Source organism: Monomorium pharaonis, chromosome 3 (assembly GCF_013373865.1).
Source record: "Monomorium pharaonis isolate MP-MQ-018 chromosome 3, ASM1337386v2, whole genome shotgun sequence".
Classification (NCBI taxonomy): Eukaryota; Metazoa; Arthropoda; class Insecta; order Hymenoptera; family Formicidae; genus Monomorium; species Monomorium pharaonis.
The window spans coordinates 31,448,378-31,470,032 of NC_050469.1; the positions used below are offsets into that span (position 1 = coordinate 31,448,378).

At 34.6% G+C, this 21,655-nt stretch overlaps 1 protein-coding gene and 1 long non-coding RNA gene across 4 annotated transcripts; one reads left to right on the plus strand and one right to left on the minus strand.

Annotated features, from left to right (window-relative positions):
* Positions 1-71: 71 nt before the first annotated feature.
* Positions 72-9,189, plus strand: LOC118644792. Of its 2 annotated transcripts, none has more exons than XR_004962569.1 (4): positions 72-344; positions 2,425-2,634; positions 7,254-7,455; positions 9,056-9,189. It is a non-coding gene; the product is annotated as an uncharacterized LOC118644792 (long non-coding RNA). The 2 variants fall into 2 exon arrangements; XR_004962570.1 differs by lacking the exon at positions 9,056-9,189 and adding an exon at positions 8,186-8,322.
* Positions 5,518-15,101, minus strand: LOC105840811 (vasoactive intestinal polypeptide receptor 2). Of its 2 annotated transcripts, XM_036284344.1 has the most exons (10): positions 13,102-15,101; positions 11,633-11,706; positions 10,894-11,342; positions 9,310-9,404; positions 9,054-9,219; positions 8,583-8,739; positions 8,342-8,472; positions 8,160-8,251; positions 7,523-7,661; positions 7,219-7,446 (listed from the first exon to the last, which is right to left on the minus strand). In XM_036284344.1, the coding sequence occupies exons 2-10, from the start codon at positions 11,697-11,699 to the stop codon at positions 7,219-7,221; spliced, it is 1,524 nt and encodes a 507-aa protein (XP_036140237.1). In that variant the 5' UTR covers positions 11,700-11,706; positions 13,102-15,101. The 2 variants fall into 2 exon arrangements, with proteins under 2 accessions (XP_028046258.1, XP_036140237.1); XM_028190457.2 differs by lacking the exon at positions 13,102-15,101 and having other exon boundaries at positions 5,518-7,446; positions 11,633-11,699.
* Positions 15,102-21,655: the final 6,554 nt, after the last annotated feature.

Genomic DNA, 21,655 nt, shown 5'->3' on the forward strand with positions numbered 1-21,655 from the left:
TGAGCTCCAGCTACATGGAGGGGCTGTTTCATCCCCCGTAACCACGCCCTTGATTTCGCCGCAGCCTCCTTCGCCCTCTCTCGTTTCCCCAGCATCCCTGACAGCATCCCGAGCGTTCTCCAATCGACTATCGGGAGACATCCCGGTGAACCCGCCCCGACACCTGACGCTACGTCGCCATTCCGCCGCATTTCGTAATTCACGCGACAATATTTTACACAGTATCCCGGATACGAGGACCCTTTTATCGATTATTCGATACCTCGACGCCGAAGGTTTTCTTTTTTTAAGAAAATCGACGCCGGATTTGTTATCATCGAAACCGATAGTTTTTTTAATTTTGAGTGAGTATGCAAAAAATTTTACCTTTTCTTGCTTTACACATTATACTTGCACAAAAAGAATTTTTCTCAGAATTTACTCTAAAACATCATGGTATAAGAAAATAATGTATATTTAATAGAGAAGAAAATAATATATGTTTCGAAGAAGAGTTTATTATAAGTAAAATTTTATAAATAAAATTTGGTTAAATCTTAGTAACATTTTATCAAATAAATACTAAAATTTAGTAAAATATGTTTAACAGAAAAATTTGTGTAACAAAAGGTTACAGTTAATAAATATTTCACAATTATTTTAAGAGCGTTGGATTTTTTATTTAAAATGTTACCGTCATGAATATATATAATATTCCCTTATAAAATTGTAATACTAAAGAGTATTAAATTGACCAATAATTAATAATTATTTTAAGTATAAGAAACACTACTGTTTGTATTTTTAATATTAAAAATAAATAATAATTACTGGTCTATTTAATATTGCCCAGTATTACATTTTTATAAGAATTTCATATTGTAACATTTCTACATTATAATTTAAGAATTATTATGCATTTTAGTACATGGATTAATTACATTTCTAAATGTTTTATGCATAATGCGGCTAAAGTAAAGCTTTTTCAATTATTGAATAATTTCTTTTCAAATTTAAATTTACAAGTATATCATCACTGGTAGATTTATATTCAATTTCATAATTTTTCTATATACTTTTTGCAAAAATTAAAACATTTTTATAATTTTGATAACTACTACATTAAATCTATTTTAAATTTATCAATTTTAACTTTAAATATTAAATTTAAACATTAAATTTCTAATATTAAGTTAGAATATTTTATATTAAACATTTGGCGATCTAAAAAAACAATTAAGTTTAAAAATATATAGTTGAAAGTTATTTGGTAATTGTCAATAATCTAATTCACTTTTTCACAATATACTCTATAACTTTATACATATGTATTGTATATAATTATGAATTTAATCTTGTTAATCATAATCGATACTAAAAATGTATTCTGAGGTTTAGATTAACACACTTGATTATAATAAAATAACTTTAACACAACATATTTATAATTATAATATAAAAAAGTACGTGAAAATAGTTCTTTTAAAATAAATTTCTCAGAATTATAATTTGTAATGGAAATCAAATTTGGAAATCAAATTTCAACATCCAAATAAGAAAATTATTACTTACGTTTTGGTACTATTTTTTTGTTCTTTGAACTTCTGTATTATAAAAGAGTTGTTAAAATAAAGTTATTATATTACATATAATTTTTTATTGCTCGCAAAAAATTTTATTTCTCTTTTAAGAGAATTGTGACATTTATCTTAAACCTGTTGTATGGAGTAGAGAGTAAATTGAGAGCGGATTCATCGGAATAGTATAGATTTCTTCAAAGGATCAGGTGGCGGACGCGTCGCATCTGCGCCATTCGGCTATAATAATAATCACAGTCACATCCTCCGTCGGAGAACACTTTTGTATGAAGCTGGTATTCACTTTGATCATTTGTACTTTCTATAGCTGTAATCTTTTCTCTGTTTGAAAAATACGCGTGCAGTTTGAAATCTTTATGATTCAACAAAACCTAATATGTTAAATTAACATTAAAATTGAAAAGAAATACACGTATCGTAAAATTCATTCGCGTTTACAAATTATTATGATTGTTTTATATAAGAATGAACAGAATTTAAGAGAATTCGAATTTAAACATTTTTTGAATAAGAAAAGGAAATAAAAATATTATTTAATTTAATTAAATTTTAATTGCAACTCTGTCTTATAGTCATTCTACCATAGATTAACTTTAATCTCAGTTTTTAACTTATTTTTTATCTTCTAATTCCTAGACTAGAAAAATATAAAAAATAAAATTGAACTAAAATTAAAGGTAACTTACTTTGGTAGAAACAGATATTAATTATATTTTCACTCAATTTAATTTTTACTTTAATTATGATTATGTAATTTTTATTTCAACTTGTGCGTATCATTTGTATTTTCTCATTTATTAAAAATGAAAAAAATCGATTTTCTTTTTTCATTTTCTTCTTTTCACAGGTTCGTATTTGGCGACATGAAAGAAAAGATAGTACGAAGCCACCCACGCTTTAAAGGGGCAGAAACGTGGAACCCGCAATTATGCAAATTGGTCAATCGGACTTTAATCTACTTTCAATCAGGCGGCCAACACCCATCTCGGAAATTGCTCGCGCGGGAGTTAAGGGGGTTGACGCGTGCGACCGAGAGTTACGACAAGGCGCCCCGTATGTAAGTACACGCGTCCTACGTGCGAACATGACCGATCCTCGCCACAATAATCAAGGACGCGGCACACGCCCTGCTCGACGCGCCCGATTAATGTGTTCCACTATTGTGCAAGATGTCATGAGATAGTTCACACCTCCTTACCGCAATAACGACCCTTTTCACGGTCGAAACCCTTCTGATTCTTCTTTTTATTTCGCTCAATACAAATATCTTTATATAGTCACAGTTATTTCATTTATAACAGCTACATAAGTATGTCACAGCTGTTATAAATGAAATATTATTAAAGATCATTACGTCATAGACTAAATATGTTTTTAATATAAATGTAGGATATTACATTTACATACATTAATTTTTGTAATATTAAGGAATCTACATTCAAAAGACAATGTCGGAAAGTAGTATTTTATCTTTAGCTTTTAATATTAAAATTTATACAAAATTTCAATATGTATGTTATTATTGCAAATACGCAAAAATCATTAACTTTATTTCTAAAATAATATCAAACATAATAGTCTGTCTTAATTATATATTATCTATATAAATAAAAATGTAAATGTTTGTTCCTCATCTAAGATCTCCGTAAATTTTTCACCGATTGCTTTGAAATTTTGACACAACGTTACATTCGTAACCGGGAGTGTTCTTATGGGGTTTGATTTTGGAAATACCGTGTGTTTAAAAAATGATGGCCATAATTTAAGTGTGAAAAATAGTTTTTCATTGATATTATTGAAATTTTGACACATTGAGACGGGGAGAGACGAGGAGAGACCGGGAGAGACGGGAAGAGACGGGAAGAGACGGGAAGAGACGGGAAGAGACCGGGAGAGATGGGGAGAGACGGGTAGAGATAGGGAGAGACCGGGAGAGACAGGAAGAGACCGGGAGAGACGGAGAGAAATGGGGAGAGACCGGGAGAGACCGGGAGAGACCGGGAGAGACGGGGAGAGACGAGGAGAGACCAGGAGAGACCGGGAGCGGCGAAGAATGTTTCTATTGTGTTTAAATTAAGGTAATAAGGAAAATAAAAATGGCTGTTATTTTATTGAAAAAAAGGAACTTATTTAAAACAGTTTTTTGAATGGATTTCTAAATCCATGGCAGCTTTTAGAAAAAAAAGTTAGAAGTACGTGAATAAATGAATATTAGATTTATTAAAGATAGAAAAATGCTTATTCAAAAATAAAATAAAAAGAGCAACAGTAAAGCAAGGCTCTTGAAAGTTAAACAACGAAAGCAAAGAAAATTTGAAAAAAACGTAGCATAAGAATAGAGAGCCACAGTAACGCGTGGCAGGGCATAGCTAGTAGTTATATATAAACTTGAGGAATTAAAAGTAGCTGATCTGCTGTTATTAAAAACACTTAAATTTAGAAATGTTATTAATCAAGTATCCATTATCTCTTTGCTTTTTCTAATAAGTGTGTGTGTGTGTGTGTGTGTGTGTTTTAGTTTTGTAAAATGTTAAAAAAATATTATAAATATCAAGATTAAATTTAAAAAAATTAAAAACGAGAGGCTTATATTTGTAATAATTAAAATAAGAACAAAGTAAACAAAGTTATGAAATAGCGGTGGTAAAAACAAATAATAGCATAGAACCTATGTCGATATCGAATAACGGAATTCTTATAGAAATATATGTAAATATCTATTAGGATAAAAATCATATTATATGCATGCAAAATTTTAATAATAATTTAAAAAATAATTTTATATATATGTATATAAGATTATTTGTCGAAATTACTCTCTAAATTTTTTAGAGTGAAAATACTGCCACTATAATTTTTCGAGTAATTTTCCACTTCAATAAAAGTTAAAAATTCACTCTATTAGAGTGAATTTCACATTTTATTGAGTGAAAAATAACTCAAAAAATTATAGTGGCAGTATTTTTATTCTAAAAAATTTAGAGAGTATTTTTTAATTAATTTCTTAGCAATAACAAGTCATTCTTTTCAATCCTGTATAAAAATATAGACGTTTCTTAGTCCGTTTCCTTTTTTTAATTTTGCATAAAATGCGGCTTTCGTCAAAATAAATGTTTACTATCTCTTGGTAAAAGTTCCATCATTCAATATCGATTACAAGTTCCGTGCTGTTGTTTGTACAACCGCTATTTCATAACTTCGTTCACTTAATTATTTTTTTTAATTATTATGAGTCATATATATTTAATATATTATTTTTTACACGCATATACATACACTCAACACTCATACACAAGTTTGAAAAAAAAGAATCCAACATTTATTTGGTATGTATACTACAATGTGTTGGATCTTTCTTTTTAACCGTGTATATATAACATAGTTTTTATATATATACATAGAAATATTTCAAATACTTAAGAAAGTATAAATGTAACCGTATTTATAGAAAGAAAAATCACGAGGTTTATACGTTCACATTAAAGATATACTAATCCTATAATAATACTTAATAATATCAGTATTAAGCTATAAAAATAATTTATTTAACTATAAAAATATATAATAAATGAGAAATCAATAATAAATGACAAACCGATGTATATACTTGGATAACTAAGGGCATAAATGCGAGAATTCTATGCAACATTAGTGCTTATCTTTTATCGGTTATAATTACAAATTTATTATCTTGACGTTTTCGTATTAAGATCTTTTACACTACTTTATCTCTACACTATGTTATTAACATAAGTGGTTGTGAGACACCCGAAATAAATATTAAAAAGACCGAAAAGTAATGTCGTTTTTATAAATAATGTAAACAACATAAGTTTCGTTAGTATAATTTATTATTTATTATATTATATAATTATCATTATATTATTATATTATATGGTTAAAAATATCACTTCTCTCTCTCTCCCTCTCTCTTTCTTTCTCATAAACGTAACGCGTTACCGTAGCATGGAAAGTAATATTTCGTTACCTTCTTATACCTTCTTATAATGTTAAAAAATAATATGCATTAGATTAAAAAAAATCGCATTATTTAGAAAATTAATTTTAAAACTTAGAATTCTCTAATCTAATCTCTAACAAGCTTTTCTTTTATGGTAAACTTATCTAATAATTTTTCTAATTCTTTATACTAATATCTTCATATTTTAGTATACTTATTTTTATACAAATTTAGTTGTAATTCACGCAGATTTTACAAAAAAATTCTTATCGCTTTTAAACATTAATTTGTTATAGTAATATTGTTAAAATATTGTTATAGTAATGCACTTCACATAGTATTTATAGTCAAAACAGAAAATCTATATTTCATGTTACATATGCAGACTTAAAGTACTGACAATGACTAATCGGAATGTAGCCTTAAATATAAATTATAAATTTTTTATTTAATATTTAGAAAATATATTATAAAAAATATAAAATATATATGTATATATATAAAATAAAGCTTATAATTGTATTTACTGCACATTTTTGCTATATCAATCATTATACAGTACATTTATTTACGTAATAAACAACTGCGCGAAACTATTAAATAACTATAAAGATGATAGAGAGAAAATTATAAAATAACGATCAAAGTAATAGCTAAATTCATTACTATAAAAATGTAATAATGTTACTATTATCATTATAAACAGAAAAGAAACACTTGTTATTAAAAAAAAGTAATGATAACGATAATGGCATTGTAAGTAATGCATTATTTCTCAACGGTGGTCGTTCTTTTCTATGATAATCATCTACTTGCTAATATTTTCATTCTTTTTTCGAAGAAGCAAATCGATTTCGTTCCAAAAGTATGAATAAATGAATTCAAACATTATTCGTTCTTATAAAACTTTTTCTCGTAAGAGATCTTCCAATGATCGGAAAAATGAAACAAACACGAGTGATAAAAGAACATTTCCTATCCTAATTCTTCAATTTTTATTGCGTTTGTTTCGTTTTATGCGATCGAGCGTTGTTAAGTTACAGAATCAATACCAGTCAGTTTCTTTTTGAGAAAACAATTAAAAAATTAATATAAATTAATAATCTTACAAAATAATAATAATTGCATTTATTAGAAGAAAAGATGGCATTATGATCCTTGTTATAGATATGACTATTTGTAATATACTTCCGTTATTATGAAGAATTCTAGTAATTATTCATGGAATTATTTATTTATAATTATGCAGTGACACTATTACGCCCAATACACAACAACTGACATTTATTGTAAAAGATCTTTAGTTTTTTTTAAGATTTTACTTTTTTAAATAAATTTTTAAAACTAATTTTTAAAATTTATTTTCGTAGAGAGGCCACATTATCATTCCTATTTCTGTTCAATTCATGCAGTGTCGTCACTTTAATAAGTAACATCCTAAGTATTAAATATTTATACTTCGAGAATTGATTGAATAACATATTGACAAATGGAAATGTTTTCTAATTTAAAATATTCATTAGTGACAAAATATAAATACAAGAGGCCATAACACCATCTCTATAAATAATAAATTATATTAACAAAACCACATATATACACGGTTTACATTGTGTATAAGAACAACATTACTTTCTTGTTCTCTTAATAAAATACATTCGTTAAGACGACTAACTTAATCTATTTGATGTCTTTCACCGACAACTTCTTCATAGTAATTACGAAATTGGTGCCATCATCGCCCTCCGATCGATGCCGCTTTCGATTGATTCCGTCCTTCGAATTTCTCGTGTGACCGGAGATAAAGGAATCGACTTCCCTCTTTGATCGTCGAGCCTTCCACACTCGTCGCATTTCCGCCCTGACCTCGCCATTCAACAGACAATAAAGAAAAGCCACGAAGGAACCCTAGTAAAAGTAAGTAGAACGAGCGTGCGTGTGTGAATTATACATAAAGGAAGAGATCCTTTTGCATCATAAATACCTGAAAGGACGCAAACAGCTGATCGCAGAAAAGCCAAACAAGTTCTACTCTGTAGTCCTTATGGTAAGATAATCCCAAGAAAAAAGTATAGTGTATTCCGAAGAGTGGTACTAAAACCAGAGTCGATTTTGCCCATCTCCTAAGATAAAAAATAGAATTTAAACATATTTAACCAAAAAGCATATGCTTATTACAGTGAAAAAAGTTGTTAATTTGATTAAATTATTAATAAATATAAATAGAAATAAATGTAAATTATTAATTTAGTTTAACTTGTTAAGTTGACTAAAGGAGAAGGGTCAATGAGGCCGGTTTTTAGGCCCACCTTCGATTGGTCTTCAAGTCACATTATTTTATTTATCTAATTGTAAGTAAGTCTCATAACATACTGTAAGAATTTTTCTTAATAATGATTTAATTCGAAAAATCTTCATTTGTTTTGATTTTTTTAAAAGAATTTTCTTTGAAATAAAAGATTATTCCTTCATTTGTGGATGCGAGCACAATAAAACGTGCAACTTTTTTCAGTGAACAGTTTTGAAAGATTTTGCGATAAATTCATTTACACAAATAACGAAATTAATCTAAAATTAATATAAATTGATATAATGAAATTATATATGTATTAATTGTTAACTTGTATTTCATCTTCTTCCGTTGCAGATGCACCGACGTTTTCAGTTTCACAAGCAGGACACGAACAATATTAAGAAACAGTAGAAAATTGAACTAGAAATAAAAAAAGACAGCTTGAAGTAGTAAATAGTTCAAACATTCATACAATTCGAATGATTATATTGTAGTATGAAATTAACGTACCAAAATAGACACCATAATTGGTATTCTTATAACGAGGAACAGCGAGGAATTGTCATGAGTAGTCCAACAGAGAGTATCTTCGATAATCACGCGTATTATTATCCATGGCACTACTACCAAAACAGGAAGACCTAAAGGGAATTAAATCAAAGTAAACTGCAATTCTACAAGATTCTAAAGATCGCTTTAAATTTTCAATAGTTAAATTTCAATAATTCATATATAGTTTTGCTGATCTTACCCCAGCCTAGTACAATGTATAGAGCTATTGTGCTGGTGTCGGTGCACAGTGCCAGGAATACCAGATTGTGTAAATACAATCCTTCCATTAGAATCCATGAATAGTTCGCCACAATGAAATATTGCCACAGACTCGTGATTACCTTGCATATCCAAGTCTGAAAACATTGATTAGCGAAAATAAAAATTACTGGATTGAAAAAAGAAACAAAAGAATCAAACAATGTAAAATATTGTCTCTTTATATTATAAATATTTAAAAAGTTAATCATTTTTCAATTAAAAGAAATACTTTAGAGAGATTGCTAAAGAGATTTTTAAACAAAAAATAGTCACAGAAGAAAGTTACAATCAAGTTAAAATAAAATAAAATAAATTAATTTTAAAAAATAATAAAAAATAAGAACAGTAATAATAAATTTAAACAATAATAATAATTAAAATAATAAGATAATATTATTATTCTTTTTACAGTGTGTTCTCTGATAAAAACGTTCTTTCCATCGACAAAGACGACGTCCCATGCCAATCCGATGCCATCTATGAAACTCCAATCCTTGAGAAGTGCCATGAAAGCTCTCATAATAAAGGATGCAAACAAATGCATGTGTAATCTATTTCTGGGATTCCTAAGTTTTCTACATACATAAGAGAAACGTATTAATGATAGATACTCAACGAAATTGATATAAGATGATAATGAGCTAGAACAAAAAAAATACGCTTACCTTAGTAAAGAAAAAATCACCATGGCAACAATTAGAGTAGTAAATGAAGTCACGTATCCAATATGCGATACCATTCTGATAATCGGCAGCCATTTCTGTTAAAAATACATAATAATAACAATGCGATAACAGTTAAATGTACAAGTAAGTTTTATTTTAAATCTACTGTATTCACACGTTGCAATATTATTAAGAAAATATTACATACACTATGGAACCTATTCTATAATTCTTAATGACAATGTCGATATTATTACATATTGTCATTGTACAAATAGATACTTTATATAATAAAAAGTTGTGCAGTAACGATGCTGTCGTAAAAAATTACAAAATAGGCCCCTATATGTATCAATGTATTAAATAATAAAATTTATAAAATAAAAATAATTGAGCATTTTAAAAACAAAAGCAATTTTAAGACTTAAAAAATAAAAATAAATAATTGAAGTGCTTAAAAAATAGACAATATACTTAAAATAAAATTATATTATGAAAAGAACAGACCACATATCTATTATCTGTTCTCAGTAACAAAGAAAATGCATCCGTTTACGCTTTATGATGATTTTATATCTATCGCATTATAAGAAAAAATAAAAAAAAAATACATAAAATAAAAAAATTTAAACATGTAACAGTTTTATAAAACTACAAATACATAATATATTGTGTAACAAGTGCGGTGAGTCGGCTATTGCTCACAAGTGCATTCACCTGCACGAGTAGGCAATAGTCAATCCGCACAATATTTTTTGTTACCTGTGCGTCGAAGTGTGGTCCTTGAGTGTGAATTGACGAGTGAGATAAGGACCACTTTCGGTGCACAATTAGCGAAAAATAATTTAATATTATCAGTAATATAAATATTATTGTTTAAACTATACAACTTGTAAAAGAAAATCATGCAAATTTTATTTTCGCTTTTGTAAATTCTGTTTTTAACAAATTTAATGTAGAAAAATACCATAAATACCTATAAACTATAAATTTTCGTTTCTTTAATAATTTATGTACGTAGATCATTTTTTAATCAATATTAATACAGTTTAGTTTCTGTGAAAATTAAGTGGGCGCCAATTTAAGAGCCCTTTCTCTCTATATATATACAAATTCTTTTTCATTTCCCTAAACATTTATTTTGAAGAAGTAATACATAAATTATTCTTTTCATTATTTGTCAATTTTTTAATTATTTTTCTTATACAAATAGAAATTATATGAAAAAAGAAAACATGTCTGAATAAAATTTTATATTTATATAGACTTTTTCTATCGAGTATCTATATAATAATCTATATATTTTTATATATACATATATTGTCTTTTCTCTCATTAAATTATATGTACTTACTCATTAGTTCATTAGCTCACAGTTGGATATATTATAATATATCCAACAAATAGTTCGTTTTATAATATTAAAATTTTTATTTTCCTTTGACTTTTAAAAAAATCTCAACCCCAAAAATTGTCAAAGATTATGTTTATTTTGTGATTTACGGCTTCTGATATAAATTATGATTATCAGGAAGTCAGATCTGATCTCGATGATCGAAGTCGCGTAGCCAGGATTATGCTTACATTTAGCAGCGCAAACTCCGCCGGCGTTTCATACCACCGCGAGTAATTCAGATTCTTCTCGATGATGTAACCCGTGCTGTTCTGCACGCACAGGCTGTAGTTGCTCCAGGAGACGTTGTCCGAGTTTTGGTACCACTCGCCGTTCGCCTGACAGACCTTGCTGGCTACCGCGAGCGCTCTCAGATTGTCGCTCGCGAGATCGGTGTATCCTATGATCGAGGCCGGTGGGCATGGTAAGGTGGCTGTTCCCGGTGCGTCAGTGGGCGACCAGCAGAGCAGACCGTCGAAGGAGGGCGGACATTGACGAATTTCCGTCACGTTGCCTTCTACGACACTTGTTCTGGCGATCCCACGATACTTCTCCAATCGATCCGCGTCAGTAACGTTGTACCCGGATAATCTTATTCCGGTGGTCTCCGACATCACGTCGCCAAATGCCGACGATATACCTAGCGTGGGCGTTCTCGTTGAGAGATAATAACGACTGATTAATTAACGCTGTGAACACCATATCCAACCCAAGATCCAATTTTCTGATCGATCGCATCTATTACAAGAAATTTGAAGTTTTTCATACTCCTAAGATGTTAAAAGACTTTTCGCAGGATGCAGATTTTTTCCGTAAGAAAGAAATTATGAGAATAACTTTCTCTTTCTAAATTAAGTTGTATGGTGTTCCGAATTTTTAGCGTTTAGTTTTATTAAATAGTTAATTTGGGTAATGTAAATTCAAGCCCACCTTCGACAAACTGATCGCATTTACGTTTCTGATCGGTTAAGAAACGTTCCACTTCAGCGTCTCCCATCCTGACGCTAAAAAAGCAAAAGAAAAAAAAAACAGTATTATTTAGAAGCTGTCTCCTTCTCCTCGATTGCTACAGAATTTTCATCCATTACTTATTTTATTCACGCTGCAGAACTATAGTAATCTATGCATCTCCACGTATGACGTATCGTATTTTGTTATTTAAATTAAACTCTATTATTATGTAAACTGAAGCTACGCATTTGTTAGTGTTTCTATTATTAGTAATACAGAATGAACGCAACAACAAATAAGAGTAAACATTTTCTTAAAAAAAATTTGTAACTATATACTTTTTATACTCTATTATTGCTGCAAGTAAATAGTATTTATAATGTTTTTTTTTATTAACATGGCAAGGTTATCGGCTCACTATCATTTATGTAAAATATTGCAATTAAAATTGTTTCACCTTGGAATAAACTGTTAAATTATCTAAAGAATAAAAATATCTATATCTACACACAAATAATGAACACATATAATGAGCAAATAATTTATCACACAGTTTGTTCCAATGAGATAAAACAACTGGTCCTAAGTCGCAAGTATAAGTAAATAAAAGATTTTCTACAAAAACTGAAGCGTCCAAAAAGACAAATTTTCAAAAAATAAAAAAATTCTTAAAACCTTTTATTGTGGAAATTTAGTAATTTCTCTCCAGATGAACAAAAACTATACAAACCAGTAAGATAACTCACAAATAAAAAACATAATTTTTCTAATTATTCTGCATATTAAGGTATTACGGTAGAATTATCGAAAAATTATTAATTAATTTACAAAATATTTTATATTTGTATTCAGTAAATTTCGACATAAAATATTAAATATTTCATAAATGTATTAATTCTTCAATAGCTCTACCTACTTTTATATATAGAATTAGAAGAATTCTATTATACATAAAAATATATAAGTTATTTTTTTAATGATGATCTTCATGTAATTTTAAAGAATTAATTTCTTTTGAAAATTAATTTTTCCATAATTTATTTATTCGTTCTTTACACACACACATACACACACACACACACACACACAGACCAAACAATATTTGTATAAAACTTTTTTTACTCAAACGTCTTGTTTTCAAGATATTTTACTGGTCTAACACTTTTCGTTTACCCTTATAATATAAAAATATAAAGACAAAATTTAAGATTTTGATTAATATTTTATAAACTCATATAAAAAATTTAAAAACCTTTAAACTTTAAATCTCGCGTAAATTTTATGTTTATAAATATAATTACAATTAATCATAATTATAGAGTTAATTAATAATTGCAATTTCTTTGCTGGCCTTGCTAATATAGATCATTCTTACTAATAGATCTCTTTACCATCGATTTACGATAAGATTTAGTGACACACAAGAGCACAATCTCTATATTTCTCACCTTAAATTTTATCTATCGCGATTACAATTATTTCACGTTACGTTAATACTAACAACACTGAACCGAACTTTCCGCAGGATATGCACCTGCGCGTCTACGTGATCACGAATCATCTGAAACTTTGGCAGAGAATCATCGCTCGTAAATCGGGCGACTGCGCGTTAGATAATCACACGTGCACCATATTTTCCGCGCCCCGGATCTTTCTCTCCATAATGACGCATATGAAAACAAACTCATACGTAGAACGAGTCAACAAATTGTCCGCCAAGCAACGCGCGCTTATTTCACGCTGAAAATTCGCAATTTCTAATTGTGATTGTATCGATTAGTTGCACAACATTAACATTTTAATTTTCTTAGTTGTAAAAGATATCTCAATTAGTTTAAAGTATATAGTTTAACATACACATATACGTTTTGACGAGTAAATAACTATTTTTTTTATTAAAAATAAATATTTGTTATTTATTTGTTTAATAAATTAAAAATCTAAAATTAATTAAATAACTGCATCTAAATGTTTTAATGAATAAGTGCAATTGAAGCATAAAAAACTCTTAAAAACTCTCTCTTAATTGACCCCTTTTCATTAAAATTTATTAAGATTTGTTAAGATGCATTAAAATTTATTTTTTGTTAAATAACAATAAAATAAATTTAATAAATTTTAATAAATTTTAATGAGTTTTTATAAAATTTAATGCATTTTAATAAATTTAATAAATTTTAATGAAATGAGTCAATTGAAAGAGATTTTTAATAAAATTTTTCCGTCAAGACATCTTAAGAGGTAGATGCCAATACTTTGTATTTTTAAAAATTCCAAGTCACAATTTTTTAATTGTACTTGGAAAAAATTGTTTACAACTGAAGTAGGAACTTAAACTTGCGACTCTTGGTGTTTGAGTTACTCATCTTACTGCAGCATTATACTTCGTTAACTGATACAGATGTTTCGTATTACATATAATGTTATACTAAGCAAAGTTATACATTGTTCTATCTATACATCGATATCTAATATTGTTTTATTTTACTAAACAAGCAATATTGTATAAAATAATTAAATATATCTTTTTAGCTATACATCTTAATTTATGTCAAGATTCTTTTAATTATCATATTTTATGTACACATATAAATTTAAATTTATTGTTTAAAAATTTTGATATGCATCATATTCAAATTTTCATAAAGCCTTAAGCATTAATATTAATAATATGTCAATTTCCAGTGTGTTCTTTTCCATCGCCCTAAAGCATATCATCATTCGAGTCTTTCAGGTGTGTAAATATCTCCAAATGTTTATCATACAATGTATTTGTGAAAATACAAACAAATCACTTATCTGGTAAACGCAATCCATCAAAAATTAATCTCTGAAAGATCCTTTTGATAGTCTACTTTCAATATTAGCTCAACCATCATGAGTAGTTGGAATTTCTAATTATATTACTCGATTATCCGACTTCCGCATAAGAAACGCTGGAACGTAAAACAGATGTCAATATCCATCAATTGCCCATGGCCCTATCAATTAAAATATAATACAATTTTTTCAAAGATATGCTAGTTAATGGATATTAACACTTTCGAAGTGAGTTTATTAATAAATAATATTAATATATTAATAGTAATTATAATGAAGTTAAATAAAACAAGTATTAAAACTTCTTTATTGAATATGTTCAATTTTAATAAAAATGTTACACATAGTAAAATTAATGAAAATACAAAACATTATATTTAAAATATGTATCATTTCGAATCTTCTTTAAAATATTATCAAAGCATTTACTTAAATTTTTTAAAAGTATTTCTTAGAAATTTCCGGATTTTCAAGAAATTGTATTTAAAATTCTAGATATAAGATCTATAAGATTCTTAACCATATACAGTCATAAAAAGATACGTAAGTTTTGAATATTAAATTTGAAAGAGTCTAAAAAGAAATAATATAAATAAAACATAATCCTATCCTATCTAAAAAAAGGCATGTAAAGTCGATTGCTCGCATTTCTCGAAGATCATTGTTGTCGCTTTTCCGCGATGCCAATTGGTTCTCTCGCTGCGCTTACTTCGTGTTGCAAGAGTAGCTGTCATTGCAATTAAATTTTGACAGCTGTCAAATTTGTATAAATATTATCCATACATTTATTGTTGTAATTTATTTTTAAAAGGTAAAAAATAAAAAGTTAAGTAGCGCGCGCGAAGCACGAGTCTGTGGTGTCTAGTGGTATATAAACTTGAAATATTTTTTATATTCTTTGATAATAATGGTATAACTATTTATTTTAAATATTTTTATAAATATTTATCATAATTTTTTTAATACCTGACAAACTCAGACATAAAAATATGTACAAATAATTTAGCTTCCGAAACGGACCAATCTCCAATTTAGTTCAAATTTTGGAGGTTTCATTTAGTGAAAAAAAACATATGCAAGGATTTTTGGCGACTCAAAAAAAATTTTTTTTTTTAAATGTCGGTAAATAGGAAATCCATAGTTTGTAGACAAAAATTTAAATGTGTGTGTGTGTTTGTGTGTGACCACAGCGAAGCAATGTCTTTGTTTACTTTTCTTATGGGTGTACTTGTAAAATGAGTAAGTGTTAATTCCGTTACCAGACATTGTATTGAAAACCTGCAAACACATGTGAACTTTACTTTGTTTGCAGTGTGCACATGGGTTAGCGACTTGGATGGGGTGCGTAAGTGAGTGAGTGAGTGAGGAGTGAGCAAGAAGTGAGCCGGGAGTGAGCCGGGAGTGAGCGAGGAGTGAGCCGGGAGTGAGCGAGGAGTGAGCCGGGAGTGAGCCGGGAGTGAGCCGGGAGTGAGCCAGGAGTGAGCCAGGAGTGAGTGAGTGAGTGAGCGAGGAGTGAGCGAGGAGTGAGCCGGGAGTGAACCGGGAGTGAGCCGGGAGTGAGCCGGGAGTGAGTAAGGAGTGAGTGAGTGAGTGAGCCGGGAGTGAGTAAGGAGTGAGTGAATGAGTGAATGAGAGTGAGTGAAGAGTGAGTGAGGAGTAAGTGAATAAGTGAGTGAGTGAGTGAGTGAGTGAGGAGTGAGCGAGGAGTGAGCCGGGAGTGAGCCGGGAGTGAGTCGGGAGTGAGCCGGGAGTGAGCCGAGAGTGAACCGGGAGTAAGCCGGGAGTGAGCCGAGAGTGAACCGGGAGTAAGCCGGGAGTGAGCCGGGAGTGAGCCGGGAGTGAGTCGGGAGTGAGTCGGGAGTGAGCCGGGAGTGAGCCGGGAGTGAACCGGGAGTGAGCCGGGAGTAAGCCGGGAGTGAGCCGGGAGTGAGCCGGGAGTAAGCCGGAAGTGAGCCGGGAGTGAGTCGGGAGTGAGTCGGGAGTGAGCCGGGAGTGAGCCGGGAGTGAACCGGGAGTAAGCCGGGAGTGAGCCGGGAGTGAGTCGGGAGTGAGCCGGGAGTGAGCCGGGAGTGAGCCGGGAGTGAGTAAGGAGTGAGTGAGTGAGTGAATGAGAGTGAGTGAGGAGTGAGTGAGAAGTAAGTAAATGAGTGAGTGAGTGAGCGAGGAGTGAGCGAGGAGTGAGCCGGGAGTGAACCGGGAGTAAGCCAGGAGTGAGCCGGGAGTGAACCGGAAGTAAGCCGGGAGTGAGCCGGGAGTGAGTCGGGAGTGAGCCGGGAGTGAGTAAGGAGTGAGTGAGTGAGTGAATGAGAGTGAGTGAAGAGTGAGTGAGGAGTAAGCCGGGAGTGAGCCGGGAGTGAGCCGGGAGTGAGCCGGGAGTGAGCCGGGAGTGAGTCGGGAGTGAGCCGGGAGTGAGCCGAGAGTGAACCGGGAGTAAGCCGGGAGTGAGCCGGGAGTGAGCCGGGAGTGAGCCGGGAGTGAGTCGGGAGTGAGTCGGGAGTGAGTCGGGAGTGAGCCGGGAGTGAGCTGGGAGTGAACCGGGAGTGAGCCGGGAGTAAGCCGGGAGTGAGCCGGGAGTGAGCCGGGAGTAAGCCGGAAGTGAGCCGGGAGTGAGTCGGGAGTGAGTCGGGAGTGAGCCGGGAGTGAGCCGGGAGTGAGCCGGGAGTAAGCCGGGAGTGAGCCGGGAGTGAGTCGGGAGTGAGCCGGGAGTGAGCCGGGAGTGAGCCGGGAGTGAGTAAGGAGTGAGTGAGTGAGTGAATGAGAGTGAGTGAGGAGTGAGTGAGAAGTAAGTGAATGAGTGAGTGAGTGAGTGAGTGAAGTGAGGAGTGAGCCGGGAGTGAGCCGGGAGTAAGCCGGGAGTGAGTCGGGAGTGAGCCGGGAGTGAGCCGGGAGTGAGCCGGGAGTGAGCCCTGAGTGAGTCGGGAGTGAGCCGGGAGTGAGCCGGGAGTGAGCCGGGAGTAAGCCGGGAGTGAGCCGGGAGTGAGCCGGGAGTAAGCCGGAAGTGAGCCGGGAGTGAGTCGGGAGTGAGTCGGGAGTGAGCCGGGAGTGAGCCGGGAGTGAACCGGGAGTAAGCCGGGAGTGAGCCGGGAGTGAGTCGGGAGTGAGCCGGGAGTGAGCCGGGAGTGAGCCGGGAGTGAGCCGGGAGTGAGCCGGGAGTGAGCCGGGAGTGAGCCGGGAGTGAGCCGGGAGTGAGTCGGGAGTGAGCCGGGAGTGAGCCGGGAGTGAGCCGGGAGTGAGCCGGGAGTGAGCCGGGAGTGAGCCGGGAGTGAGCCGGGAGTGAGCCGGGAGTGAGCCGGGAGTGAGCCGGGAGTGAGCCGGGAGTGAGCGAGTGAGTGAGCGAGGAGTGAGCGAGGAGTGAGCGAGGAGTGAGCGAGGAGTGAGCCGGGAGTGAACCGGGAGTAAGCCGGAAGTGAACCGGGAGTAAGCCGGGAGTGAGCCGGGAGTGAGTCGGGAGTGAGCCGGGAGTGAGTAAGGAGTGAGTGAGTGAGTGAATGAGAGTGAGTGAGGAGTGAGTGAGGAGTAAGTGAATGAGTGAGTGAGTGAATGAGTGAGTGAGGAGTGAGCAAGGAGTGAGCCGGGAGTGAGCCGGGAGTGAGCCGGGAGTGAGTCGGGAATGAGCCGGGAGTGAGCCGGGAGTGAGTAAGGAGTGAGTGAGTGAGTGAATGAGAGTGAGTGAGGAGTGAGTGAGGAGTAAGTGAATGAGTGAGTGAGCGAGGAGTGAGCGAGGAGTGAGCGAGGAGTGAGCCGGGAGTGAGCCGGGAGTGAGCCGGGAGTGAGCCGGGAGTGAGTATGGAGTGAGTGAGTGAGTGAATGAGAGTGAGTGAGGAGTGAGTGAGGAGTAAGTGAATGAGTGAGTGAGCGAGGAGTGAGCGAGGAGTGAGCCGGGAGTGAGCCGGGAGTGAGCCGGGAGTGAGCCGGGAGTGAGCCGGGAGTAAGCCGGAAGTGAGCCGGGAGTGAGTCGGGAGTGAGTCGGGAGTGAGCCGGGAGTGAGCCGGGAGTGAACCGGGAGTAAGCCGGGAGTGAGCCGGGAGTGAGTCGGGAGTGAGCCGGGAGTGAGCCGGGAGTGAGCCGGGAGTGAGCCGGGAGTGAGCCGGGAGTGAGCCGGGAGTGAGCCGGGAGTGAGCCGGGAGTGAGTCGGGAGTGAGCCGGGAGTGAGCCGGGAGTGAGCCGGGAGTGAGCCGGGAGTGAGCCGGGAGTGAGCCGGGAGTGAGCCGGGAGTGAGTATGGAGTGAGTGAGTGAGTGAATGAGAGTGAGTGAGGAGTGAGTGAGGAGTAAGTGAATGAGTGAGTGAGCGAGGAGTGAGCGAGGAGTGAGCCGGGAGTGAGCCGGGAGTGAGCCGGGAGTGAGCCGGGAGTGAGCCGGGAGTGAGCCGGGAGTGAGCCGGGAGTGAGCCGGGAGTGAGTCGGGAGTGAGCCGGGAGTGAGCCGGGAGTGAACCGGGAGTAAGCCGGGAGTGAGCCGGGAGTGAGTCGGGAGTGAGCCGGGAGTGAGCCGGGAGTGAGCCGGGAGTGAGCCGGGAGTGAGCCGGGAGTGAGCCGGGAGTGAGCCGGGAGTGAGCCGGAGTGAGTCGGGAGTGAGCCGGGAGTGAGCCGGGAGTGAGCCGGGAGTGAGCCGGGAGTGAGCCGGGAGTGAGCCGGGAGTGAGCCGGGAGTGAGCCGGGAGTGAGCCGGGAGTGAGCCGGGAGTGAGCCGGGAGTGAGCGAGTGAGTGAGCGAGGAGTGAGCGAGGAGTGAGCGAGGAGTGAGCGAGGAGTGAGCCGGGAGTGAACCGGGAGTAAGCCGGAAGTGAACCGGGAGTAAGCCGGGAGTGAGCCGGGAGTGAGTCGGGAGTGAGCCGGGAGTGAGTAAGGAGTGAGTGAGTGAGTGAATGAGAGTGAGTGAGGAGTGAGTGAGGAGTAAGTGAATGAGTGAGTGAGTGAATGAGTGAGTGAGGAGTGAGCAAGGAGTGAGCCGGGAGTGAGCCGGGAGTGAGCCGGGAGTGAGTCGGGAATGAGCCGGGAGTGAGCCGGGAGTGAGCCGGGAGTGAGTAAGGAGTGAGTGAGTGAGTGAATGAGAGTGAGTGAGGAGTGAGTGAGGAGTAAGTGAATGAGTGAGTGAGCGAGGAGTGAGCGAGGAGTGAGCGAGGAGTGAGCCGGGAGTGAGCCGGGAGTGAGCCGGGAGTGAGCCGGGAGTGAGTATGGAGTGAGTGAGTGAGTGAATGAGAGTGAGTGAGGAGTGAGTGAGGAGTAAGTGAATGAGTGAGTGAGCGAGGAGTGAGCGAGGAGTGAGCCGGGAGTGAGCCGGGAGTGAGCCGGGAGTGAGCCGGGAGTGAGCCGGGAGTGAGCCGGGAGTGAGCCGGGAGTGAGTAAGGAGTGAGTGAGTGAGTGAAAAAGGGTGGAAGGGAGGGAGCAAACAAGGGAACGTAACTAGATAAATATGTAGCTAGGTAGCTAGATAGCAATAAGTATGCAAGCAGTAGGTATGTATGTTGGTAGGTGTGTAGGTATGTATGTATGTATAATTAAACTTTAAATTTTTTTATTTAAAATTGCAGAAGACGTTTGATTAATGTAAACGAAAGATAGAGAAAATCAAATTGCAATTATTATTATTTTTAAAGTAAAAAGTCAAATTACACGCAGCGCGCGCTTGTAATGTTCTAGTACATGTATAATAGTATATATAATACTAAGAAGAAAAAAATGTAATACATAGATCTAGCTTACTAGAAGTTCAGAATTCGAAAGATGATTAAACACATAACTCTATTTTAAAACAATATATTATCTATTACCGATTATCTTTTTAATAATTCATGTTATAATGTATATTTGTATACGAATGTATGTGGCATATAATGCTAATCGATTGTCGATATTTTATATCCAGAAAAAATAATCAAAGAAATAATTTTAGCAGAAAAATATAGAATTTAAAAGTAATTTTTTTAATTTTCTCAAATATCAATAAATTCTCGTGATTTTTAAGATTAAAAAAGAAATTTTTCAAGGGGAGAAAATCTTTTATATATATATATATATATATATATATATATATATATATATATATATATATATAGAGAGAGAGAGAGAGAGAGAGAGAGAGAGAGAGAGAGAGAGAGAGAAATGCTTTTGAGCATCAACATCTGATTATGTTTCAAGATTGATGAAAATTGATGTATCACTTAATATCAGTTCATAGTATAGCAATATAGAGAAACTAGAGATAGTAAAAATCACACAAAAAATATTCAGCACTGAGATCTGCTGCAGACCGATGTAGGCAAACTTATTTTTATATTTAAAAAAAGAGATTCTTTGAAATTGCAGATTTTGAAATTCAGTTCTTTCGAGTAAATACTCTGATTATACATTATGAAAAAAGAATGCTTTCTGGAAATTTTTTTTCTTGCAAAGTTCATCATGACAAGCGTTTCAGTTAATGTGCATATTCAATAAGTAAGTAGGATTATTTTTGTAGGAAATAAAGCAAATGACATGATGTATTCAAAATTCATTTTATGTTAAATCCGTGTAAGAGACACGTCGTAACAGAGTATATTTTTCTGCTCGAATCAGTTTTAGAAAACCGTCGACACACACGCGCGCACGCACACACACACACGCATACACACACACACAGTCAATTATGTCTTATTTACATACATTCATCGTTGCGGACCGAAGAGTCGCATAACGTAAGTATACGTACCGTAAATATCACTGTTCTAAATCGCCGTAAAATTCTCATTCAACGATAACCGATAAATTATTATTATGTGTAACGTTTATCTCCACACTTATCGATCCCTGTTTTGTTAATCAAGATTAAGACAAACTTGACCTAAGAAATAACCGGAGGAGTAATTCATGCACGTATCTGTAATCTTAAAAATTCTCAATACCTGCATTGGCTATCTTGAATTATGATGTCACAAAAATATGTTTAACTTTCTAGAAGAATAAAAAATTAAATACAATAACTGTTAAAATATCTTTAAAATATTAAATATTATTGTTTTAACTAAATCAAAAGCTTTTTTTTCTCTTTCTCTCAGAGACAAATTTCTTTTTCTGGGAAAAAGAAAAGTTCTAAATAATTTTTATTTTCAATAATTTTATTAATTATACTCCTTTAGGAATGACATCATAATTTAGAATAATGTGGGTATTTTTAATATTATCATCATCATCATCATCAGAACCATG